Source organism: Anastrepha ludens, chromosome 4, assembly GCF_028408465.1.
Source record: "Anastrepha ludens isolate Willacy chromosome 4, idAnaLude1.1, whole genome shotgun sequence".
Classification (NCBI taxonomy): Eukaryota; Metazoa; Arthropoda; class Insecta; order Diptera; family Tephritidae; genus Anastrepha; species Anastrepha ludens.
In genome coordinates this window covers 51,190,015-51,217,222 of record NC_071500.1, presented here as the reverse complement: position 1 = coordinate 51,217,222, position 27,208 = coordinate 51,190,015, and the positions used below count along the sequence as shown (strand labels likewise).

Below are 27,208 nucleotides of genomic sequence, written 5' to 3'. Positions count from 1 at the left end.
AAAAATGTGCTTGTATTTGAACTAGCATAAGTTTCATGAATTCTAAACCTTAATATCTTTATTGTTTGCCAGCCCGTTTATGCCCTTCTCCTATACTTAATACTCATATTTATATCAAAATCAAAATAGTTCCTCATATTTTAAAAGCTTCAACTAAACTTTAGCGAATAAAGTAGACCTATTCAACCATACTAAAATATATGAATATATTTACAAAATAAAAAAAATTACAATGGTTCTTCTAGCTGATTAACAAATAAACGCAGAGCGCACAAACAAATCAAGTTTACTAATTAATGAAATTCATTTATTAGTTTAGTAGTTTTCAAGAATTCCACAAACACAATTTGACACCGAATTTAGTATAAAAGCACAAAATCGATACGTCGTTTGCAACATACAGTAACCTGATTCGGTAGTCTGCACAACCAGCAAACAAAAAATTATCAAAATGAAATTCGTTATCGTTTTCGTCGCTCTCTTCGCTTTGGCTTATGCTGCCCCAGCTGCCCCTGAAGTGGAGATCCTGGAATTGAAATCTGATGTCGAGCCAGAACAATACAGCTACTCGTAAGTTATCACTTTAACAACTTAGCCACAGTCCTGACTTAGAATGTACCTTTTTCCATCCACCAAAACGCACTAAATTTGAGAATTACCCTGCTAAAACCCCGCTAACTGTTCATTTTTATATAATATTACAGCCTGAAGACCAGCGATGGCACAGCCAAGCAAGAAGATGGTCATTTGGTTAACCCTGGTGCTGAGGATGAACACATTGTTGCCCATGGCTCTTACTCCTTCGTTGCTGATGATGGTCAGACCTACACTGTCAACTACATCGCTGATGAGAATGGTTTCCAACCACAAGGTGCTCATTTGCCAGTCGCCCCTGTGGCTTAAGTCGGCACTTATTTTTTGAGTGTGATTGTGTGGAACTGTTATTAGGTCTAAGGTAAAAATGATGTTTAATAAAATAAATTAAAAAAGGCAGTTTTGTTTTATAACTTTTAAACTCATTTTTGTTATGAAAATATAAGCCTTCGTATAAGGACACAAAACCTCTCCCAAGTTTCTAATGAGAAGGTGCTTTGTTCTGCTCTGTTACTGTTTTTTTTTTCCAAAATCATGAAAATTAAAGAAAACAAAATTAACTGAAAGAAAATTCGTGGCTTAAACATTTTGGACACAAAACCTCTCCCAAGTTTCTAATGAGAAGGTGCTTTGTTCTGCTCTGTTACTGTTTTTTTTCATGAAAGTTAAAGAAAACAAAATTAACTGAAAGAAAATTCGTGGCTTAAACATTTTGAAGGCTGCACCTCTGATCAGTTTTGTCCTTCTGCAGCCTCTCTCAGCCTACCAAGCTCGCTTGTGAGGCAGAGTAACGCCTTCGCTAACCGTGACTTACAGTGGTTGAGGGGCCGTCTAAGGTCATGAGCGCAGCTTTGTTGTCGCTACATACACATACAGATCTGCCTCTCCATCTGTTTTCCACAACAAAGTTCATCGCTTCTTGAACAGTAACACAGATGCATGCATTCCAAGAGCAAAGTGCAGCTTTGCCAAGCTGGATTCCACGTAGACCCCAAAGCCGGAGCTGTGGTCGGTCCTCGAGCCATCCGTGAAAATGCGAAAACAGTGTTTGCCGGGCTGATTTTCAGACTGCACCACACTATATCTCTTGTCAAGCACGACTCTGAATGGCATGGAGCCAATCGGCATGGCGAGGATCGTTGAATCGGTGTCCATGCCTACTCTGTTGTCCAATGCCGGACACGGGCCGTACGAATTCCCATTGGGTTTCAGCCTGCAGATGGCCTTCAAGGCCTCTCCTTGGATGAAAACATCACGTGGTGGTTGACTAACCGAGCATTTAATGCCGGGCCTGAAGTAGTCGGAAAAGCTCCGGTGCAACAGATGGCCACAGAAGGCTGTCAGTGGAGTTTACTATCAAGAATTACTTCAAGAAATTTAATTTCTTTGGATAGCTGGATTGTGACTCCTTTTAGCTTAGGTAGAACGAGTCCATCTAACTTCCTCCTTCTGGTGAGGAGGATAATAGCAGTCTTGGTGGGGTTTGCCGATAGCCCATTCGCACAGCACCAAGTGTCAGTCATATCCAGAGTTTTCTGCACTTTCCTACAGATGTTCATAAGCGAAGAGCCTGTTACCAATCAGGCAACATCATCCACATATGCTTGTGCGTAGACTCCCGAATCGTTTAAGGTGGTGAGCACAGGATCGGTCACCATGCACCAGAGCAATGGAGACAGCACACCGCCTTGGAGATAACCTCTATTAACGCTGGATGACACCAGCAGAACTTCCATTGCTCGCACCGTAACGATTCTTTGGGCCAGCATCGAACGAATCCAATTCCCTAGCACCCGGTCCACGCCATGCCTTAGTTGGCTTAAGTTAATTTACCACGAAGCCCATCTTCACATATAAGTATCATACATACATAGGCTGGCAGTATTTCAAATTTTTATTAATGTAACAAAATTTTGGAATTTAAACCATTCAAAATGAACGAGTCATATAAAACTTTAAATAAATTTTTTTTATATCATACAATTTAGCAGCATACTGTGAACTTCGAAAGACCTAAAAATTATTTGATTATAACTCTACATATGCGCTTATCAATTTCAATTAACCTTCCAACTTCATTTCATTGAGATCTTCATTTGTTGGTGAAATAAAATGCATTCGTAATTCAAATGAGTGTGACATATTTTACTTACATGGAAAAATAGTGAGGCTAACATTGAGCGAAAAATTGTATGTTTAAACGAATTGCTGAATCTCGAACTCGTGACTTTATCTCTCTCAGCTCTCAGCTGTTGGCCAAATAAGCCAATAAATTAAGAGTCTACTTCCGTTAGTCGAATATCATTTTTTTGGATTGACCGTCAACTGAACCGTCATATGTAAGCAGTAATATTTTCAAAAAGTCCACATAAAACTTACACACACTGTGTCATGGATCTGGAAGTTAATATGTCAAACTTAAATTACGATATTGGGCGCAGAAGTAAATAAACTAAAATCTTAAATCTATTAACTTACACTAATTTGCAACGAAATGCTTGAGCACAAGCCCATGGTATAAATAATCGAATCAGAAGCATGCAATATATAGTGTAGCCCTCATATGATAGAATTGCCACTAAGGCATCAATGAGGTTAATCCAAAATAGGATCATCCAAATAGTTCTCGAGTAATTTCGGGGCTAATGCACCAACTATTGCACATCAACAGTTTAACCCGTTTTGATACTCCTCTTTTGTGGATGATAATTTTTTTTTATTAAAATTATAGAATTAGAGAATTCGGCTGAAAAGTTCGTGGATGAAAACTTTCTAAGAAGAAGAAGTATTTTTCCCGTGGCAGCCAGAGGTTTATCTTTGCAAGCCGAGTAGCAACCCTTTAGAACACCTTCTTCTATAATTTAATGTTTCTGGCCTTCAGTACCGCAACACGTGACCAACCGAGAACCACTCAGCAACAGAGGCCTTTATTATTTAATGAGGCTCATTACAAAGAAACACGTAAAGCACGGCCCTCGCACTTTTCCAAACTTACTTGCTTTCCTAGGTCCTAAAAAGAAATTCCATTCCTCAACCCCAAAAATCTTTTCCTTCCAATCCTTACTCCCGCACAAAAGTCAGCGCATTACTTGAATTTTGGCTGCTAAAGCAAAGAAAAAGACACAGTTGCACATTGCATCAGAGGTGCCAGCAAGAGGAAGCGGACAATCGCGGAAATAGCGCAGGCACACCAAAATTTAGCGAAGTCCTCAACCATCTGTTGTGTGATCCTTCTGGCACAAAGATGTGAAACACAGATGGCTCTCTGAACAATTAGAAGTAGTTGTTCCTAAGCAACGACAGGTGGGCATTCCCACTATTTAGGATTGGTAGTAACAGACTAATCCTACCTATGCTGCCAGAAAGCAAAATAGATGAACGCAACAAACGCAAGACTGTGTTTTGTCGAGGCCCTATGCTCCCGAGGGGAGTGAACAAGAAAAAAAAAGTTATATTAATTACAAAATTATATTATACCTGGTCTTAACAAAAAGATACTTAGCCTCAACTGGACCTTCCGGATATATGTATACGTTTACGTTTATTGAAACCAGAATTGACATCCGATATGAATAGATATAAACCGGCGAAAAGGGCGTGCTTTTTTTTGAAATGAGAATTAAAATCTTCATTCAGTTCGGCTGCTTTACACCACAATACCTATCACGGTTCGTTCGCGATTTGGTAAATTGTTATAATGTCCATATTATACGGACTGCGTCTGTTCACAATTCAGTCTTGTAAAATGATATTAGCTTTCCTCAAGGGCCATACCGTTCAAGTTCGATAACGCTCACACGCTCGCTTAGCATTCTTGTTGATTTTCTGATCATGTTGTCGACTAGTTCGTTGTATTATATTCGTATTGGCTTTGGTAGTTCGTTGAAAATAGAGACCGAGAATAGAAAAACGTATAATACGAGGGTAGAGGGACCCCGTTGTTCCGTGCCCTTCCTTCAATGCCCTTATGGACTGAAACTAAATAGAAATATAGCTTACAATTCGCTAACAACCTTTCTACTACAGGTATCTTCCTGCTCTGAAGAACGTTCTTGAACGTTATACTAAACGATGTACTATAATTGTTTTAATCTAGGCAGTTAACCTTGGAGTTGGTCCAAGTAGTATCACGAGATAGGTATGTTGCTTTCCAACTGCGTATGATGTGGATAGGTCCTAATGTACCATATACTTAAACCTTCTGAAAGTTTGTGATATACGATAAAGTAGTCCCTGAAAATTAGAATAGATGGTGTTGCCACCTCGAACCACATAATTGGCTCGTAAAAGAGCATTTTTCAAAGGAACACGGACTATTTTTCCTACGGAACTCTCTAATGTAATTTCGATTTTCTTCTTTACGCAAAAATCTATCACCCAAACCAAGCATAAGCTTGAAAAATTATACTAGATTCTTCGCGATCGACTGGATCCATCCAACTCTAGCTTAGCTATTTTGATACGCTCCACAGTGCGGCCGATTCCCAAAAAGCTGGCCAAAAGTCGAAAAAAAAGTTTCTAGATAGAGTTTTTTTGTCCTTGGGTTGGCTACAGTAATGCCTTGAGAAGTGAAAACCGTTCATAGCAACGTCCTGTACCCTAAGTATCCTCTGTATTTTCAGTCGCAACGTGGCCTTCGTTTGAGCATCGTATTACTGTCGATGAATAGTGAAAGTTGTACACATTTGAAAGATTTTGTAATGGAGTAAATTGAACAAAACTAAATGGAATCATCTTCGGAAGGTTAGTAAAATACGAGAAATCTTTAGTATATATCAATACCTCGACACAAAATTTTTAGCTGCAGCAATACGTAGATACATTTTTTGCAATTTTTTTTATAAAATTTGAGTTTTCAAACTGTATAGTAATACAACGCCGTCATAAGCTGCTTTGAAACCTATTAAAGGTCACTCAAAAAAGTAATGGTTACTGAATAAAGCTGCTACCACTTGCTACCTTGCGACCCCGAAAACATATAAATTTACATGCATCTTGATAATGTTCTTGAATATACGCTATTTCACGTGAGGGGGTGGCCAATAGGAGTGGAAGGGGGTGGATTTTCAAAATTTTAAGATCAAATTCGTAATCAGCGACCCTGAAAACATAAATTAACATGCATCTTGATTATGTTCTAGAATATACGCTATTTCACGTGAGGGGGTGGCCAATAGGGGTGGAAGGGGGTGGATTTTTAAAATTTTAAGATCAAATTCGTAATCAGCGACCCCGAAAACATAAATTAACATGCATCTTGATTATGTTCTAGAATATACGCTATTTCACGTGAGGGGGTGGCCAATAGGAGTGGAAGGGGGTGGATTTTCAAAATTTTAAGATCAAATTCGTAATCAGCGACCCTGAAAACATAAATTAACATGCATCTTGATTATGTTCTAGAATATACGCTATTTCACGTGAGGGGGTGGCCAATAGGGGTGGAAGGGGGTGGATTTTCAAAATTTTAAGATCAAATTCGTAATCAGCGACCCCGACAACCCCCGAGTAAGAAATTTTGAATCAATTACTTAATTTTTTGAATTTTGGCCAACTTTTCGGGAATCGGCCGCACTGTGCGCTCTTACCAGCGCAAGTGACGTCAAGGGATCTGATCTCCCCACACCAGACGTCGTCAATACGTATGAAAATCCACGTTAAACACTGAGTTAGCCTGCCCGAACTTTAACAAGCTGCAGGCTTTACGCGCCTTTTATACCATGTCGTTACAATGAACAAAACATCAATTCAGCGCAACACGTCAGAGATCTAGAAGTGTTGTGATCATCGATAATACAAGCCTCTCGAGAAATCCTTTTATTTGGAAAGCAGTTGAAGTGTAGAGAACTAAATTTAAACTCCTTCTTTAAACTAGCCTTCGGGTCGGCTCTCCTTGTTTGTGATGATCTGCCTGGCAATCCTTTCGCTACTTCCATCTGCAACACTTGCTCCCTGCGTGATACTCTGGTCTTCTCATTAAATGACCGCAACACCGTAGATGGTTTTCCTGGAGCTAAGTGCTGATTGGATCACCTTTATTGCTACCAAGAATAAAAGTGTTTTGAATCTTGTCCAACAGTGTAACGCCGCTTTTGTAGATTTTTTCTTTTCATTTCTGTGGAATTTTCTTATAGCACAGGACCCGGAGGCTGCCCTCCAGCTTTGCCATCCACATTGAATTAGATGAGCAATTTTTTCGAAGGTGCCATCTTCGCTGACATGCGAGCCCAAATATTTAAAGCTATGACCTATTTTGAGAGGAGCATTAATTACACTGTGCCACAAAAAAAAAAACGAAATACACCTGACAAATTACACACTGTAGGTTGCTTATATGGTCGAATAATGCATAAAAATATTTTTGTTATTTTTGTTGTACCCTCCAATTTTTATTTATTTATAAAAAACCGTTTTTTCAGACTTTGCGCGGTAATCTACGGATATCTCAGTCATTTTTTCACCGATTTTCAATATTTTATATGTTTTGAAAATGATATTGTCAGACCTTTCAAATGATGTACAACAAGTAATTATTCAAACTAGTTAGTTCTGATTTTTATTTGATTAAACATTATTTAACATTTAATTATGCATTATTCGACCATATAAACAACCTACAGTGTGTCATTTGTCGGGTGTATTTTCAGTGTTGCACCGTGTTATTGTAAGAGCTGAACGTTCACAACTCGCTGTGACAAAATGAAACTCCATTGCTCCGGTCTTTGTGCGGCTTACTCGTAATCCGTTCGATTCAAGGACAGTAACCCACCGGTTCAGATTTTCTAAGAGAATCGCTTAGGTGCGCGCTAGAAGGGCTACAGCATCAGCATACAGCACTGTCTAAGGAAGGTTGCTTTGTACTTTACGCGAAAGGAAGTCCATACCCGAATAAAGAGAAGAAAGCTGAGCCTAGGTGTATGCCTACATTAACGTTGAAACTTTGGGTCAGCTCACGCGCACATGTTACCTGGATAGTTACTTGAGGGAACTAAATTTAAACAATCTTGAAAAATAAAACGTATTTTTGTCTTATATTAAAGTGACATCTTTAAAAACTTATTGCGTTACGCTCGTAACTCTCTTAAATGAATACGATTTGATTGTTGTTAAATAACACTAACACCATTTTATCATTTTTTTAATTGGTTAGCTGAAAATTTCCGAAATTACCCAACAGACATTTATTTATTAGTCTTCGAAACCAAATTAACGTTTCCAATGTTTCCTGTTTTAATATGTACAAAAAAGATTAATGTGAAAAAAGTGCTAGATTATCTGCAGAATTATGTATGGATGGGCAGTAATAATAAACCGCGCTGCATTCGTAGACTTATAAGTTCCTTAAAATCAACAACGCTACGTGTATTGAAAATACTTCTCCAACTATTCGCATTTTATTTTTCTCCTTGTTCACTCCTCTCGGGGGCATATGGCCTCGACAAGACTCTTCTGTTGTACACGGATCTGCGCTGTTGTTTTTGCACCGCCCCATGAGATGTCGGCATCTCCTAGTTCGCGCAGCATCGACCTTCTCCAAGTATTTTTCGCAGTGTGTGACCTATGCATCCCCACTTTCTGCGTTTGATTTGCCTAAGAATGGGTTCCTCGTTTGTTAATCTCCACAGTGCGTCGTTACTGATGGTGTTTGGCCAGAACATTCTGCAGATGATGCGAAGGCATTTGTTGATGAATAATTGTAGCCCCTGTGTGATGGGGTTAGAAACCAGCCGTGTTTCCATACAATAATACTGCCTTTACGATGGAGCCGAATAATCGTAGTTTAGTACGTCTGGAGATTTGCAAACTCCCCCATACCATATGCATTCGCCCGAATACCGCCTTTTCTTTGTTTAGCCTGCAGTTGACATCTTCATCTGCTCCACCATCTGCCGTGATGATGCAGCCGAGGCAGAAGCTTTCAACGAATTCCACCGGGCATCCGTCAACCAATATCTATCCGCCTTGCGTTGTTGTGGTTAACTCTCGTGGCATTGATCTTGGCCAACTATTCGCATACTTATCATCAAATCTGTTGTTCCAAGCGATTACAGATATTCACGTATGAAACTATATTACTATAAATCATTGTCCTTTATCGAGTGCTAAAATGCATACCATACTCGGCAGGTTTCAATGACATGAGTAGTTTATTGTCAACTTGCTGCAAAAATATACATAGCTGTTTTAACTCATCATCTTTTCTAAACAACAATCGACCATCAGCTACTCACTAGGCCGAACATGATCTACTGTTCGGTAAAATAAACTTCCAAAACTTCAAAATTAATAGGCAGATGCAGATGTTTCTTATTGAACACTCTACCTGCATACTTAGATACCACATATCAACTTATATTTATTTGAGTTTAAGTTGTTTGTTTCTTTAACAAGTCAAGATTGCGCGTGTGCGCAGCTTGTTTTCCAACACCTTAAAATACTACAACCTGCATAGCCTTGCTACATCGTAAAGGCGTGAATTATGATTTCATAAAATATATAATAAATAACATTGGCACTGCGATCTGCACATGGCAACACAAATCTTAGCGTCGGAGAAGAAATTAAAAATATAAACAATATCAGCTTAATTTGGATTCAAGACAAAAACTAATGCAAAAAAATTCATTGAAAACAAGACAAGTAACAACCAAAAACAAACAAAAAATAGTTATGATGAAGAAGATTTAAACTTGTTTACAACACACAAACATGTACCGTACAACAGTTCAAAAGGCGCATTTACGGCAAAAACACAAAAAGTCAAAAAATCAAAAAGTCGAAAAGCCAAAGAAAATCTGCGTAGACATAGAAGAAATAAATATACAAATTTAACACACATTTTGTTTATGCTTATCCAAGTCGAGGAAATGAATAAGCTTACTGTTTTTGGTTGCACTGATCCAATGTATCGCCTCGCTTCAACGGTCCACAGATAATGACACTGTGAAGCAATTAGTCAATACCCACAACTATTACATACTTACGTACAACAGAGACGCATTCATCAAAAGTAGGTAAAACAGCAAAAACAAACAATCTGGCTTTACTCTCAACGAACTGTAATTGAAAATCCACGGTTAGACTTGCTTTAGAAGATGAACTTGAAAATCTATCGAAAATTTAGTAATAGTATAAAAAGCATGCGATAGAATATGAATTTGTCATTCAATCAAACACAGTAAACAGTGAACCACAGCTCAGCTGCCAGCGCCAGTAATCCATTACAATCAAAACTTATCAATATGAAATTCGTTATTGTTTTTGTTGCTCTCTTCGCCGTGGCTTTGGCTGCTCCTCCAGCACAGCAAGTGGAAATCGTGCGCCAGGATTCCGATGTCCAACCCGAGGGATACCGTTTCGGTTACGCAACTAGCGATGGTTCGCAGCACGATGAAGAAGGCCAGCTCAAGAATGTCGGCAGCGAAGATGAGGCCATCGTCGTAAAGGGTTCATATAGCTTTGTTGCCGATGATGGTGTGACATACACAGTCAACTACATTGCCGATGAAAATGGATTCCAGCCCCAAGGCGCTCATTTGCCCGTAGCTTAAATTAAAAATTCATTTAGTTAGCACAGCAATAAGGATGCCGGTATACAGAGTGTTTTTGATTGTGTATTATTTTTACAAGTGTTGTTTAAATTTTGAACGAAAAAGTTTGAAGTTTGAACGAAAAAAATAAGCGCTTTAATATATTTTTTTACCAAAAAGACAAACGAAGTTGTGTATTGAATATTTTAGAAAACGAAAAGTAACAATTTGTACCAAGGCGTATTCATTAAAGATGGCACTAGACCAACAACAAAGTTTTGTACATTTGATTGTCAAAGAAAAGTATTGGCAAAATAAAAAACAAAGAATGGCTTCCTCTGACAGCCACATGAACACTACAAAAGAAAAAACATAAGTCAGCTGATTTACCGATACCATCTTTAATATATTCATCCGGAATATATATGAATACATACATATAAAAACAGTTGCCTTGAAGTAGCTTTGAAGGCTCTGATTTTAAAAGCATCTACACATTTAGTACGGTAATCGAGTTTCGTTTTTCGAAACGGTTTGCTGATGATTGTTTTGTATCTTTTTTAGTTTAAAACCTCGGGCACAAAACATTAACAGGGTAGAAAATATTTTTTCTAATAGATGTCGCACTTCGGCATTCAATGGAATGTATTCTAGTGTATTTCTGCTATGGAAAAGGTTCTCATAAAAACCAATTGCCACTCGTAATCGGCTTAAAATTGTAGATCTCTTTATTTGTGGAACAACATCAAGACGCCTATCACAAATAGAAAGAGGAGCTCGGCCAAATACTCAAAAAGGGTATAAGCGCCAATTATGTAATTATATAAGTTGTGTATATGTATATAATATATATATTAGGGAAAAAGAAATCCATTATTTTTGTGTAAAAATTTAACGCAAATGGCCAAAACTGTTTTATGTCGACCTTCAATGCTGCGAATATTAACATGCCGATAATTTTTTTTTTCTGATTTTATTGATATTTTCGAAATTATCGACATTTTCAAAAACCATAAAAATGCCTGAACGGAATCGACGAAACCAAAATTGTACGTAATTAGCTGTTACAGTATCGGTACCATACCATGGATACATCGAGTGAAGCCAAGTTCTTCTCCACCTGATCTGTCCAACGCAAATGAGCCCTTCATCTTCCTCTGCTACCAACAGCTGGTACCGCTATGAATACTTTCAGGTCCGCAGCCACTTCTACATTTGTTTCTAAACACCCGCGCGCTTATGCGCAAAGGCATTAAAATTTTGTTCGCATAACGGTTGTATGTAACAATGCAAAGGAATTGAGGTAGGTAAAGGCACATTCGAGTATGTTACGGTGATATATGCTGACCACACAGGTCACTCAATATTACCCCTATGAACTTTTATCTTGGGGGTATTTCAATAGTAAAGTATGTGAAACCAACCCAGCGACCGAATCAACACTAAAAGAAAATAATGTTCGCCTTCAAAATCTAGAGGAAATAATGCAAAAACCATCGCACTTGCTTATTTGTAATAGTTAGCAATTCATTTTAATTTAGCCACCTCGGCAGGCAATGGCAAACCTCTGAGTGTATTTCTACCATGAAAAAGCTCCTCCTCACGTCAGAAATAGGAGGAGGAGCTTGGCAAAACACTAATAAAGAGTGTAAGGGATAATTATATATACGAGGTGTGTTTAAACAATAAGGAGAAGGTTTCAAATTTCGTGGGCTACGTACATTCGACTTTCGATTATTATTATTTTTATGCTGATACACTCGTCTCGAAGATATGTTCACGGTTTCAGCAATACGTGCATGTTTAGTTTGTCTGTGAGAGGCATAAATGAGCCAAGTGTTTTGCGTGTTCGGCGATTTTCTGCTGTTGAAAAACTGGATCAAAGAGTTGCAACAAAACTTGTGTAAAAAATTAATTTAAGTGCTCAAAAATACTTGATATTTTGACAATGGCATACGGTGAGAGTACTCTGAGTCAAAGCAATGTTTACAAAAAGTACAAGCTTTTCACATAAGGTCGAGAAGATGTGAATTACGGCTCTGGACGACTCTGGATGCCCCAGCACATCAACAACCGATAAAAATGTTGAGAAAGTGAAGAAAATTGTTAGGGAAAATCGTCAAATCACAATTAGAGAAGTTGCTGAGGATGTCGGCATATCGTTTGACTCATGTCATGCAAATTCGGAAATCGGAAGTTTTGGGTGTGAAGTGTGTGCTGAATTTTGGCCAAAAACAACGTCACATGAGCATCGCTCAGGAATTGTTGAATGACGCCAACGATGATCCAGATTTGCTTAAAAGGGTCATAACAGGTAACGAATCACAGGTATAAGGTTATGACATCGAAACAAAAGCCCCACCGTCCCAATGGAAGCGTCCGAATCACCGAACACGCAAAACACTTGTCCTATTTATGCCTCTCACAAACACACTAAATATGCTCGTATTCCTAAAGCCGTAAGCATATCTTCGAGCCGAGTGCACCAACATAAAAACACGAAAATCGAATGTATGTAGCTCGCGAAATTTGAAACCTTCGCCTTATATTTTGAACACACCTCGTATAAGTAGATATGTAAATATTTATATATCACTCCTACTTACTCTACCGGCCAGTACACATTTTTGCTCGAGTTGTTGCACGTACGGGCAGCCGGGCATGTACGGAGTATAAATCGACTCCTGTGAGCATTCTGACCATACATATGTTTATATCTATTTCAATTCATACAACCGTAATGTGAACAAAATTAAAATACTCTTTCCTACACTACTAAGCGCGTGTGTAAAAATAATTTAAATGAATTTGAGAAAACAGCAACAGACTTCATGGCGCTGCAAGTATGCATGTAGAGCGCTAGTATGCCAACTGCGCTGAAGTGAAGATTTCTGTTTTATGGGGCTTTATGGTGGCCTTCAAAATAGCAACTATATTTTATATCGCTTAGATATGCTGTTGTTGTTTTATTTAAGTAGATCAAATATTAAGAGTTTGACTTCTAATTGTTGTTTGTTCTTATTATGAAATGCTTCGAATAAAAAATCTAAGTCATGGTTAAAAAAAATATAGTTGAATGAATATTGATACTGTTGACTTCAACTTACAAAGCCAGTAGGTCAATTTCATTTTCATTAAATATGTTAAAATGTCCGTCGCATTAACTGAATGGGTTAGTGCGTGCTTACCAGTCGAATCTCCGTGCATGAAACCCCAAAATGATAGAAAAAGCTTTTTCTAAAGACGGTCGCCCCCCGAAAGCCAATGGCGAACCTCCGAGTGCATTCTGCCATGAAAAAGCTGCCGTTCGAAGTCGGCTTAAAACTTTAGGTCCCTCCATTTGTGAAACTACATCAGGACGCCCGCCACAACTAGTAGGAGGATCTCTGCCAAACACCCAAATAAGGCGTAAGCGCCAAGTATGTATGTATGTATGTAACTATATTAAAATTTTCACAGTAGTATGGTATCAACACTCAAATTACTTTTTCTCATAGAAAGCCAATTTTTCTTTATAAAAGAATTTTTTATTTCATTTTATATCAAAACAACTAACAGATTTATTAACAAACGTCGACTTAGGCCACAGGGGCGACTGGCAAATGAGCACCTTGTGGTTGGAAACCGTTCTCATCAGCGACGTAGTTGACAGTGTAGGTCTGACCATCATCAGCAACGAAGGAGTAAGAGCCACGGGCAACAATGTGTTCATCCTCAGCACCAGCGTTAACCAAATGACCATCTTCTGACTTTACTGTGCCATCGCTGGTCTTCAGGCTGTAATATGAAACCCATATATACACATAATGAATATTTAAATAAAAACCTTTTTTTCATATCCTGCCTGGCATTCGTCTCTTTTCACATTTAATTAATTGATTGCTTATGTTTTTTACTTACGCGAAACTGTATTGCTCTGGTTCAACATCAGATTTCAATTCCAGGATCTCCACTGCAGGGGCAGGTGGGGCAGCAAAAGTCAAAGCGAAGAGAGCAACAAAAACAATAACGAATTTCATTTTGATTATTTTTGGTGGTTTGTTTGCCGGTTGTACAGATTACGAGATCAGACTACTAACTGTTGATGTTAACATATTGGCAACTAGCTTTTATATGAAAGTTTTGTCAAATCAAACTATAAACCAAAACTCATGTTTTTCATTATTCTTAAAGACACATGCAATCGGATTTGGCTTTTTGATGTTGGTCATTTATGCTTTGAAACAAGTTTTACTCGAATAAGGTAAAAATTTACGTCAACAACGAAACCTTTTTTGTTGCAAATATTTATGCAAATATTTTATGCAAATATTTTTGTCCAAAATTAGCAAAGCCTACCGAATTTTTAGTTTCGTCCAATATGCAAATGAAAGAAAGAAGAAAAAACCGATTCTAATAGTTATCCGAAAAATAAAAGAGAGTGAAATAAATTTTAGTATTTGTCCTATTTGATGCGTTCTTTTCCTCATCTGGTAAAATATGTTTAACCAGGTGTTGGTGCTGTGATTTTGTCTTCCCCCCTACAGAACCTACAAGTTCCATTGAAGTATTCACAGTTTAGTAAGATGATAATTCAATCTTCTGTAATTCCATATAGTTTTTAAATCGCTTAAGGTTAAAGCTACCTATAAACGATTGGGATAAACTTGATGCCTTCCCGTAATAAGCTCTTCTTTATCCTTTTCCTAGGCCACTAAATGTGGAGGCCGCCCCTTTCCTGGCTAATTTATCTGTCACTTGCTCTTGCATTTCCTTCATTTCTGATTTATATTTTTTATTGCCCAGAAGCGTTAGACAAAACTGAACATGGATTGCATCATGTCCCTTGCATTGCAATCTCAAGAGTTAGTTCAGCAATAATACATATTAAATTTTTGACCTAAGCTTTAACTGTTCTTAGTATAGCCCTTCTCGCTTGGGCTTGGATATCAATATAAAGAAGTATGAGGTCCTGTGTTATGCATGTACATGCACATTTTTGTAACCTTACTAATTGCTTCGTCGCATAATTCTTGCAGACTACAGTGCTGCAGGAAATCATAGCTTTGACGATTCATGGCAGTAATTTTTTGTGTACGTCCCCAATTTTCCCCTGCAATCGATTTGCATGTCATTATACTCGAGTGAGCTTTTTCCGCAATCTTTTCTATGTGAGCCTTCCATAGTAATTTTTGGTCAAGTACTATTCTCAAGAATTTTACTTCCCTTTGGATTTTTTACCTAAATTCTAAATTGGTTTAAGATGCTTGAGCTTGTATTTCCTTGTTAGTGTTACAGTGGTGATTTTTGCACAGACCACTTTCTAGTCCGTTTTAACCTTAATTAAAGTCTGTTACATAAAGTCTCTTCGAATTTCCCTCTTCATATTATGATTACGTCGTCAGCATAACCTTAAAATGATAAGACGTTGTTGTCTAATTCCATCAAGAATTCATATATTACTAAGCTTCGCATTATGGTGATAGTAGACCACTTTGCGCGTACCCTCTGGATGTATTTGCCGTTATGCCAGCCGAGCTGATTGTAATCTCCACTTAGTCTTACCATAAGTTCTATTACAAGTTAAGTCCGTTATACTAATATCCAATTCTGACCACAAACTGTAGTCCAATGCATTCAGATTTGGACTTCCAGACTGCCAATCTTCTGGAATCTACGAACCCAGGAATATATTTTTTAGCCAGCTGGGTGGTTTTTGCCTTCTTGGCTGGAGCGGAATAATGCTGCATGATCCAACATTCTCCATTGAATAAAGTACTGCTCAACTGCTTCACCACGCCTTCTAAGACATACTTCTGGTACACTTTTGTGCCTGTCTTAACCACTTTTTCGCAGAAATGAAGAGAGGTAACGACTTTACAATACACTCCCCCCCAAACTATTACGGAGGATGGATGGTGGCCACATTGAACCCTGGAACAAAATTTGTTTGCGTTTTTAGAAGTTTTAGCATAGATTTTGTCGTTTTAGTTATTGAAAACTTCTCCAACAGTGAACAGTCTTTTTCTGTCTGTCACTTCAGGCGTTTGAGAGAGCGATTAATCGTGCCGTAAACAAACATACTCGAAATATTAAGTTTTTTCTTCAATTCGTAAATCTCACTTGCACTTTTACCAGACTTATGATATGCACTAACTGCAATGCGATTTCCCTTTGCTCCGCACTCCATTTTTAAAAAGCGAAATTTGTCACAGTATTTATCCCTTTTATAAGTTTATCTAAACACTTAAACATAAAACACTTCCACATGCGAAACTCAAAACGCCCAGAACGCCTGAGCGTGACCTAGTTTTAAAATTATAAAGCAAACAATTTAGACAATCAAAGGCACATAATGTGAAAAAAAGGTTTCACTCTCATCGGACTTATATTTTTTCATCTTTGAATTACTTATCTGAAAATTTTCCTCTACGCTTTTTTATTTTGGTTGTAGTGGTTTTTTATATGCTGCTGTATTTTAAGCGTAAAAATGGAAAAGAAATTTATAGTATAACCTAAAATTGGCAATACGCAGATTTTGCCGTAACAATTAAAACTGCTGGCCCACAAATGTTCTTTGCAGATTGCAAGCATTGCGGAGAAATGCCACAGCTGTAAATCATCGCATGGAGTTGCCTACTTCTAATGCTTCTAACAACACCTCAAAGGTCTGGAGTTCTAATTATACTTGCTTTCACTAATTGTTAGCTAACTTTCAGTTCGATATAACGGTAATTAATAATTTTATATATATAAATGTCCATACATCAGCGCACAAAAATACATCGGAAACCGTTCTCATATAAGAAAAAATCTATTTTGTGAGAATGTGCTATTTGTAGAAATAAATCAAAATATTTTTAGTACCGAAGGTAGTAATATTGAATAGATAGAAAAGAAAAACATCCTCTTAGAATTCGATAAAATTTGTTTCATAAAAATATGCAACCAATGCAGCCAAAAGTTAAAAGGTATGAAATAGCTAAAAAATGTGGCTTTGTGATATGTGTGTATATTTTTTAATTAAAAATTGCAGTCAGAGTGTTAGGTAAAAGGTACAAGGTGTTAAGTAAAATTACTTAATGTCAGTCTTTCCGCGAGTGGAAATTACTAAACTCGACCATATTTAAGCTAATATTTGTTTTATTTTTGTTATTAAAGTAATTCGTTGTGAGGGTAAATGTGCAAAATCAGCTGCTAACATTTGCACCTTTTAATGATATGCAACTTTTTAGGAACAATGTCGTCTACCAAACTTAAAGTAATTTGTATATGGCACGATGAGGAGATTCCTTCAAAAAAGTTATTAGCTATGGAGTCATTTATATTTGTTAATATTATCGACAAGAGTAAATATAATGAGGACCAATGCCAAATATAGGTGTGAGATTGCGAACTTTGCAATTAGTAGAGAAGTGGAGGAATAGCCACTGAATTGGCCAATAATTTCAGGAAAAAAACAAGAAGTGGTTAGACAGCCCTCTTTTGTTAGTTGATTCGGCAATTAGTCCTGATCAAAAGAACGAGACGTTCACACATTGTATTTCCAAAACACAAGTTCGTAAAGTTTCTTCCATTATTAAGAAATCCCGTAGTGATGAGCTTAATGTAGCGGCGAACTCCAGCCTATATAAAGCTGGCAAACGAAACGCGCCCTAGTTTGTGTCAAAGATGAATGCTAATGAAAGAGTGGCTAAAAAAATTAAAACGTGTATTTGTTCAGATGTCCATATTCCCATTAAGTAAACACAATAAGACTAACTACACTAACAATGGCAATACAGCCAGGCGCTTTTTGGATCAACCAGAACTAGCATCCCCATTAATTGGTGTAGGCGACGACTGATTTATAGATTCAGACACAAAAACTTCTGTAATTATCGCGAGCATCATAAAAAAACAAGTTCACGAAAAAACACTATGGAATATCTAACGATCGTTCGTTTCTGTTCGTCCGATCCCGTGATATTGCCTTTATCTAAAAGGAACAGTTATTTAAAAAAACACTGTTTTGGATAAAGAAGTATTGCAACTTATTTTTGATAAAGATATCCAATATGAGGAACTTAGTTCATCGTCAATGGACGGTACCAAATGGACAAACACCAAACTAGATTATGTTAGAAGTCAGGCACCTAACTTTTTACGCCAATCAGCTTCGAATCCAATTAATGTATTTCATAATTATATTACCGAAGAAACGAAATTCATTATTATTTTTAATGCAAATACAAAAATTCAGAACGAATGTAATGAAACCAAAGACATGGAAAGGTGTTACACAAAAATAATTAGATGCCTTCGTTGCTTTATTGATCGCTGCTGGTATAACAACAATTTACAGCATACAAGCTTGCTACGAAAAAGTAATAAACTTCCAATCTTCATGTTATTATGTACATTCATAAAAAATATTCAATTCATTTAGTGTGGTCAAACTCTATGAACTAGACATTGGCTTATACAAGGTGCCTCCACAAGACTGAAACTAAGCTAAGCAACTGCGGTTGATTATTCCGAGAAGAACAAATTCTACGAACGAAAATACTAAAGCACATTTTTTTAAATTGTTGTTTACTATGTTCACTTAAACGGCTGCTACGTCCCGCTGCTGAAACCCTACACAAACCATATGATAGAGTGAAGTATTATGAATGGTTTTAGCGAGACAAAGGCAGATTAAATGGTATGTATGTCATCTTAGCCAGTAGTAGTGGTAGTAGTAGTATTATAGAAGAAGAAGCCTGCTCAATAATTTTCATATTAAGTAGGATTCTTTCAAGTTTCCAGTCATTCATAGGCATAGACAAGATTTCAGTAGCGTGTTGCTGGTTGAAAGACGAATAGAGCTTTCAAAAACTACAATTTGTCCCACTTATTGCATATTTTTCTTTTGAGCACTTAAACTCAATCTTTTAACTTAACACTTTCGAAGGTTCCGAAAATTAAAATTTTTTTTTAAAATTCTTACTTTTACTAAGTATTACATTTAATTTTATTTTTTTTTTAACATATTTCCACACACTTAACCTAACAATTATTCCACAAAATCACACTCAAATAACAAATGCCGACTTAAGCCACTGGGGCGACTGGCAAATGAGCACCTTGTGGTTGGAAACCATTCTCATCAGCGATGTAGTTGACAGTGTAGGTCTGACCATCATCAGCAACGAAGGAGAAAGAGCCACGGGCAACAATGTGTTCATCCTCGGCACCAGCGTTAACCAATTGACCATCTTCTTGCTTTGCTGTACCGTCGCTGGTCTTCAGGCTGAAATAGTGTAAAGCAAATCATTTGTCATTAGTAGTTGAGTTCGAACCTAAATTGTGTAATCCTCATCAAATGGACTAAAGGACTAAGACCAAAATTTTCGTATTTTGTTGCTAACTTACGAGTAGCTGTATTGCTCTGGTTCAACATCAGATTTCAACTCCAGAATCTCCACTTCAGGGGCAGCTGGGGCAGCATAAGCCAAAGCGAAGAGAGCAACGAAAACGATAACGAATTTCATTTTGATATGTTTTGTGAATTGCTTGCTGTGTGTGCAGACGACAAAATCAGACTACTAACTGTTGTGGTTGACAAATTGACAACTTGCTTTTATGCGAAAAATTGGCCATTAACTACGGCTATTTGCGATGATAAGTAAACGAAGAAACAAAAGGAATTTATTAATTCTTAAATTTGAGTACGCACATCGTATAGAGCCGATAAATTAGCAAACTAGTTTTGCTTACTTCTTTTCATTTTTTTAAACGATTTTTGAAACAGTGCCCACTATGGTATTATAATTATGTAAATATAACGGTTATTTGTAAAAGTAAATATAGGCGCACATATGTACTAATGAACATAGGAAAATATTTAGAATGCTGGGAAAATATAAATATGAGGGAAATATATTTAGCCATATCTGTCGGCCAGCGCATCCGCACGCGAATTGGTACTTAATATGAGCAAAATCGAACCTTAGCCATTGTGTGATACGAATTTTCCAAACTTCTTAATAAAATATGACGGGTTAGTGTGGTCTGTGATTTTGGAATTTTCTTTTATAACATCTGCAAATATATCCTGAGAGCCTGATGACCCCTGATTTAATTCAACCTCGAGTTGAAGCATTGCTTCGATTCGATACCTTGTACTAAAATTTCTGTACTTTTAGTAATCGGTGTTTCTGAAGGCATTGCACAGCATCGGCCTAAAAAATCAGATATAGTGATCAAAAACTAATTGAAAGTTAATCAAAACTAAATTGCTAAGACTTACCTAGCTCCGCGAGAAAGCCCTTTTATTCATAATTGGGTTGCTGATGGAACAAAGATGATCTGTTGCTACATCTAAGATGTCGCGCATGTTCAAAAAAGCTGAAGTTTATTTGAAGTGCAGCGTTTTGGTGTTCCTTCTGCATCTGCAGGACTACTTCGTTCACCATCTTCATCCACATCGCCGTTCGCCCTACCGCCAGTTCCCTCTTCTTCAATTAATAGTGAAATATTCTCTTCTCCCTTCCCTGGTTTAATTTTTTATTTGATTGTATACGTCTGTCGTACCAGTAACGCTTTTGAAATAATGGCCTTCATTTGAAAATTAGTAAAATTCAGAAACGTTAACTTGGGTACTCGTAAAGAGTCATGTCGATAACATAAAAGTTGAGAAAATTGTATGCGTCTATAAAATTGGACTATACTGGGCTACTGTAACCAATTGTATACTAAGAAAATTTGCCTGGAAGTTTAAAAATCCAATATTTGATGTAACCACTTATTTCTATAGCTACTTATCTTTTAAAATTCAAACTCAAATTTGAAAACCACATCTACAGTGTCTTGTAGAAGTAAATATAAGGGTATACAGCTATAAGGGTATATCTGTAAGTTGGAAATTTAAAAATAATCTGCCGCGCCTATGAAACTGCACCAATATTTTTTTTTGCTCAACCTATAACTTTTTTATACTTTTCAGATACTAAGACACTGCATTCTCAAAAGTATTTGGAAAAATATATGGTTGCTTTGGAAAACCCAAAACATAACCAAGTTTGTCGTATTAAAACAAAGGTTAACCAAATGCATCTTATCTATATATATACATAAAGGGTGTACGCGCCCTTTCTGGGTGTTTGGCCGAGCTCTTCGTCCTATTTGTGGCGTCGACTCCGAACGACAGATATTTTTTTTTTTTATGATGAGCTTTTTATCGCAGAAATACACTCGTAAGCTTGCCATTGCCTGTCGAGGGGCGACCACTATTAGAAAAAACTCTTTCTTCATTTTGGTGTTTCACCGACCACCCACTAACCTATTCGGCTATGGCGGCCGCCCAGATGCACCTTCCATACATATAATCATACCTCTCAAAAAGAGCTGAAGCAACATTACACCGAACTTAGTGATACACATTGTAGTGGATGTTATTAAAGCCAGATTTAAAAGAATTTAAACATCGAAAACATCGAAGTTTGTTTCCGTTCTTCAGATAAATGTACAACAATGTTGGGGAAAAAGTTTATCCTCGTTGTCAAAGTGATATTTCACACTAAAAAATGCTTTTACTGCTTTCTATTTGTTCCATTCAGTTGTGAATTACAGGGTGTTAACAATGGAAATCAACAAAGAGAAACTTCGTTACATTTTAAAGTGTTTCCTTGATAAAGACGGAAATGCAAGCCGACCCGCTGAAACTGTTAATGGCGTTTATGGTGCCGATACTTTACAGCTAATTATGTTAAGTGCAATTTTGGTTTCGTCGATTCCGTTCCGGCATTTTTGATGTTAGAGAAAATGTCGATAATGGAAAATCTTATCATTTTTTTATCATAAAAATGATCATCGTCATATCTTTTTCCCCAAACTAATAAATATAAGACGAAATTAAGCGCAGATACATATGCACCTAAAAAAACACATCGAATAATAATTTATATATAAGTTTATTTTGTTTGCATTTCACATTGCGCCTACATACAACACTGAACGTGTGATTCTATTTAGTTTACTTTAAAATCAATTATCGCAAAACTACTTTTTCCGGCCTGGTGTCTGAATAAATTTTTTTTTTTTTGTTTTTTTATTCTAGTGCTGGGCATAGCTACAGTCATACTGGTTAATAATTTTTTTAGTTTTTGTAATTAAGATAGATTGAAAAGCCAAAATGGACAACACCGTCCAGATCCAATTTTTGTGATGGATCAACTTCAGTGCCTTTCTTAAAATTATTTATAATTAAAAAAAAAAATTTTCATTTTTGTGTGTAAAAGAAGTTAAATAAAAAGCCAAAAAAATTTAAATATAGTTTTCAACACTTTTTAATTGTAAAAAAAAATCCTGAAAATACCATAAATTTTTCAATCTCTAGACCACCGGGACCCCAAAACAAGAATAGATGCCTCCGTAATTACGTGGTTTTTTAATCTTGTATTGTGGGCTTTTGCTGCGTTTATTATTGTGTCCGCTACCGAGTTTATAAACCACAGAGCACCGACTGCACATTTAATAATTTTATTCTGGAACCTTTAAATAAATTGAATGTTACTTTGGCTAGAGCAGCCCCATAAGTGTGCGCCGTAGGACGAAATGGGCTTTCAAATTTGTTTATATATAGTATAATTATTTTATTCTTGATGGATATTGCTGATTCCTTTCTTCTTTCTTTTCCTTTACATAGGCGTTCCATCCTAGCTTGGCGTCGAGAGTCATCTTCAAGTATTTTGCAGTATTTGAGTAGGGAACTTGTGTACCATTTATATACTCGTATATTAAAACATATTTGATTCTGTTCTCGGTGGAAGTTCATATGCACAGACTTGCTTTCCAATTAGAGATTTTATTTATGGCTAATTATTATATAATTGAGATGTCGATGCCTTTTCCACGTTTCCTATCGAGACAGACTTGCAGAAGGCGATTGGCTTGCATTCCATTGAATGCAGATGAATGGAGGTGAGTTCTTTAATTGTTAAGGCGAATATCAGTAGTGGGTTGTTAGAACATACGAGTGTAGCTTTTAATGTTCCTCTTAAATACTTGCGACATAATTATTTGTTTTTTATGAATTTACATCAAACAAATTTTGCTAGATCGCTTTTACAATTCAATAAGCTATTAATGAAAATATATGTATAATATTATATAATTTTTACATATTTCGGTTCATGAAAGCTTTCTCAAACTGGAGCTATGTACACTCATTTGGAATGCCATTTCAAATTACTTTTTTTTATTATTAATTTTATAAAATATATGAATCGTAATCTTGGCCTGTAAGTATGTAATACCCCATTGGTTTAAGAATAGACTTAAAATATATTAAATAAACAAATCGAAATGTTTGTTGCATACAAAGGCGTAGACGTAGTTGCAGAATGATTCCAATGACTTCAATAATTTACGCTTTTCGTGACCGAAGTCAATTTGTGTTCAGACATCCATACTTATTACCTTATCATCTACTGGCATCCAACATAAAAGACAAAAATGGACATATGGTACCTGATAATTTTGAACATGCAGTTAGGTTAAGCTTGGAAAGCTTGCTACAACGTCAAAGCGGCTCGCTGCCGAAACAATGCAAAACCTCATAAACAAAGGGTGGTCTATTTAGAGGTATCTGATTTTAAATTGAAATAAAACAACGAAAATTCAAATCGATTGGTCAATCTTTATTATTTTTGTGTCGAACCAAACATTTATTTCTTAAAGATATCCCTTTCAAATGTTGGTCGCAACTGCGCCGTAATTTAGTCATCCGTAAGCTCTACATTTTGAATGACAGACTGGAGGAGTTCGGTCGGTATCTCCATAAAACATTTAGACGTTTCTTTTACAATATATATTTTTCATTTAGATATTTTTTATGAGGAGCTTTTTCTTGGCAGAAATACACTCGGAGGTTTGCCATTGCCTACCGAGGGGCGACCGCTATTAGAAAAAACTTTTTCTTAATTTTTGATCTTTCACCGAGATTCGAACCGACGTTCGCTCTCTGAATTCCGAATGGTAGTCACGCACCAACCTATTCGGCCACGGCGGCCGCCTTAGACTTTCCTTAGTCCCACAAGTAAAAGCCTAAAGGTGTGATATCACACGATCTTGGTGGTCAATCCACTGGTCCGAGACAAAAGATAAATTTCTCACCGAAATGACGATGCAGTAAATCCCTTGTTTCACGGGTTGTATGGCAAGTAGCGTCGTCTTGTTGAACCAAATATTGTCGAGCTCACGGGCTTTAAATTCCGGCAATAAAAAGTCGTTTGCAATTATGCGATAGCGTTTGCATTTCAATGCCACATTGCCGTTAACCCCGTCTTTGGAAAAATATGACCCGATAATTCCTCCAGCTCATAGGTGCCACGCGCGCACCAAATGGTTGATTTCAATGGACGAAGTGGCTGTTCTTGAATAGTTTCGGGTTGCTCTTCAGCACAAATACGGCAACTTTGCTCATTGCCATTAAGTCGAAAATGGGCCTTATCGCTGCACATGATAAGTTGGCCTGAGTGCACGATGAACATTTTTCACAAACGATTTTTAAATATTATTGAGGCGTAGCTCTTCCAATGATGAAATGTCAATGAGTACTCAAAAAAATATTCTCATCAGCAATGTATTTCAAAGTCTAAGTTCAAAGGAGAAGGTGTCAATGTGCAACAATGTGTTCATCTTCGACAGCAGCGTTGACCATTCGATCATCTTTTTGTTATGCTGTACCATCGCTGGCCTTCAGGGGGAATAAGGAAAAGCAAATATTTTGTCATGTCCGTGACGAATTTTGAAAGTGTAAAATCCTTATTAGGTGGACCAAAGGATTAGGATCATTGAAAGCTAGAACTTGGGTATTTTGTTGATAACTTACGAGTACCTGCTTCACTCTGGCTCAGCATCAGATGTCAATTCCAGAATCTCCACTTCATGGGTAGCAGAGGCAGCATAAGCCACAGCGAATAGAGCGACGAAAACGATAACGAACGTGTATGCTACATAGCCAATATAATTTGCATATTATTGCTTTTTAATCCGAAATTAGAATAAAATTTATATCAACAAAGCACACGTTTTGCCAAAGCGAGATGTAATAAAATATGCTGGAAATGATATTTGAATCTTTCAATATCGTCTCAGAAAACTAGTAGCATTAAATTTTGTATACTTGTGTGACTATGAATGTATGTTCAACGCCGGTCATCGAACTATAAAAATTATGCGAGAACTTACGTCACAATTTTGGAGCAAAATTTATGTATATAAAGTGAAAAAATAAATAGAAAAAACCATTTGTAAACAGTCGGCTCATAAAACTTTGATTTGCTATTTGATATTTTTATTACATTTTAAAATAGAACTAAGATTCTGAGACTTCTGAGGAAATAAGAGGTTTCCTCTACCTTATGGGTGGAATTCTACACAAATTATTTCATAAAGCTTGCCTACATCACGCACATAAACAATTTATTGAATTTCATCAGTTTTTTATTGCATCATCATCACCATTATCATCTATTTAATATGCAAATGTGGACTTGAGTATTTTGCCGTGTGGTGTTGTTTCATCATCTTTTAGCTTCGTATCGAAAATATGGATTAGAAATTATGGTTTTTAAAATAAATTTTAACTTCGAATATCTTGTAATCGAATTAGAAGTAGAAGTTGTGGAATTTGATTTTTCAATGGAGGCAATTAATTGTGCCTATATGAAAGGAATCAATGATTTTCTAGCTTGCAAAGGGAGATCAGAATAAGAATTACGCTCTTCTTCTTTATTAATTGCATATCGAACTGATTAAGGTCTTTCGCTGAGCTGTCCAAGCCCCAAGTAAATATTAAAATTTTTTCGGACAACCAGGTAGCAACATAGAGTTTTGGCTCTGCAACATAGAGTTTTGGCAAAGCATTGAAGAAAGACGCCACGGTTTTAACTTGGTGTCAACGCGGTCATTCACAGTGTCAACTGGATTTGAGTTTCGAGGTATCGTAATATTTATTGAACGGCTTGACTGTGGATATCTCACAACGAAAGAGATTCTTCTGTCTCTAAATTTCATCAGATTTCGCAAGGCTAGTTAAGCTTGAGTAATTGCAAATGAAAGAAACCACAACTTGGTGACATCGACAGGAGTTTGCATCAAATGTTACTTCCCGCCGAACAACATTAATTCATTGAATTTAGTTAGGTTTATAAACCTCAAGAGTTGGATTTAATGAAAAGTGGAGGCTTGCCACTCGGGTCGCTGTCATACAACTTCTGCTGCGGTATCGTATTTAGATAACATTCAGAATTCAAGTATTAAAATATCGCATTTTTAATACTAATTAAAGTTGCATGTATTCACTCAACACATCATCAACCTATAACTATTTTCTAACGTTGGCGAAGGATAATATACCTGTTAGCTAGCATATACCGAAAATAAATGAGGATACTCTGGATGAGCTTCTGTTTCAGTGCTTAGTAACTTAGCTGTAAATTTACTCAAACTGACGAAACGGTGCATCGGGACTAAGATATGAAGCTTAGCTTCAGGACAGTACTAGGTATCCATGGTTGTTGTTGTAGCAGCAAAAATATTCCCCATACATGTACGGGCAGCCCTTGGCCGGATACATATTAAATCCGGGTCGTTCCGGTAACGTACAACCGACTGTCGGTGGAACGACTATGAGTTCTGAAATCAATATGACCTGACACTTGATCAATCAGTTACTTATAGGTTTATATATGTTAAATTAAGTTAATTTAAATTAGGTACAGTCATTTCGGTATAACAAAGTGCCAGTTTGAAGTGGCTCAAAAATTAAATTGATTTTAAACTTTTTTTTTTGTGCTGACTATGTTGAGAGTCTTTCTCCGAATACTATAAATGACACCCGCGGCGTCATTTGTATATAAAATAATATACTTAGTTATTGAACACTTACAATATACTTAACAACAATTTCTCAATAGAATACGCACAGATTGATTGGAAATAAATGTTTGAGACATCAGTAGCTTTCCATATCTCCAAAACCGTTAGTTTGCGTACCCGTGTTTATTTTTAAATGTTGGAACAAAGAATAACTTATAGATATATACATATAAATAAAGGGTGATCAGATTGGAGGT

General features: G+C 36.7%; 4 protein-coding genes across 4 annotated transcripts; 2 read left to right on the top strand and 2 right to left on the bottom strand.

Annotated features, from left to right (window-relative positions):
• Window positions 1–416: 416 nt before the first annotated feature.
• Window positions 417–958, top strand: LOC128861427 (larval cuticle protein 65Ag1-like). Its single transcript, XM_054099563.1, has 2 exons — window positions 417–570; window positions 705–958. Exons 1-2 carry the CDS (start codon window positions 452–454, stop codon window positions 901–903), a joined length of 318 nt encoding a protein of 105 aa, XP_053955538.1. The 5' UTR covers window positions 417–451; the 3' UTR covers window positions 904–958.
• Window positions 959–9,763: 8,805 nt separating this feature from the next.
• On the top strand, window positions 9,764–10,473 carry LOC128861426 (larval cuticle protein 65Ag1-like). Its single transcript, XM_054099562.1, has one exon. It carries the CDS (start codon window positions 9,837–9,839, stop codon window positions 10,143–10,145), a length of 309 nt encoding a protein of 102 aa, XP_053955537.1. The 5' UTR covers window positions 9,764–9,836; the 3' UTR covers window positions 10,146–10,473.
• A 3,201-nt stretch (window positions 10,474–13,674) lies between these two features.
• On the bottom strand, window positions 13,675–14,183 carry LOC128861425 (larval cuticle protein 65Ag1-like). Its single transcript, XM_054099561.1, has 2 exons — window positions 14,025–14,183; window positions 13,675–13,901 (listed from the first exon to the last, which is right to left on the bottom strand). Exons 1-2 carry the CDS (start codon window positions 14,141–14,143, stop codon window positions 13,703–13,705), a joined length of 318 nt encoding a protein of 105 aa, XP_053955536.1. The 5' UTR covers window positions 14,144–14,183; the 3' UTR covers window positions 13,675–13,702.
• Window positions 14,184–19,071: 4,888 nt separating this feature from the next.
• On the bottom strand, window positions 19,072–19,688 carry LOC128861423 (larval cuticle protein 65Ag1-like). Its single transcript, XM_054099560.1, has 2 exons — window positions 19,500–19,688; window positions 19,072–19,377 (listed from the first exon to the last, which is right to left on the bottom strand). The coding sequence occupies exons 1-2, from the start codon at window positions 19,616–19,618 to the stop codon at window positions 19,179–19,181; spliced, it is 318 nt and encodes a 105-aa protein (XP_053955535.1). The 5' UTR covers window positions 19,619–19,688; the 3' UTR covers window positions 19,072–19,178.
• Window positions 19,689–27,208: the final 7,520 nt, after the last annotated feature.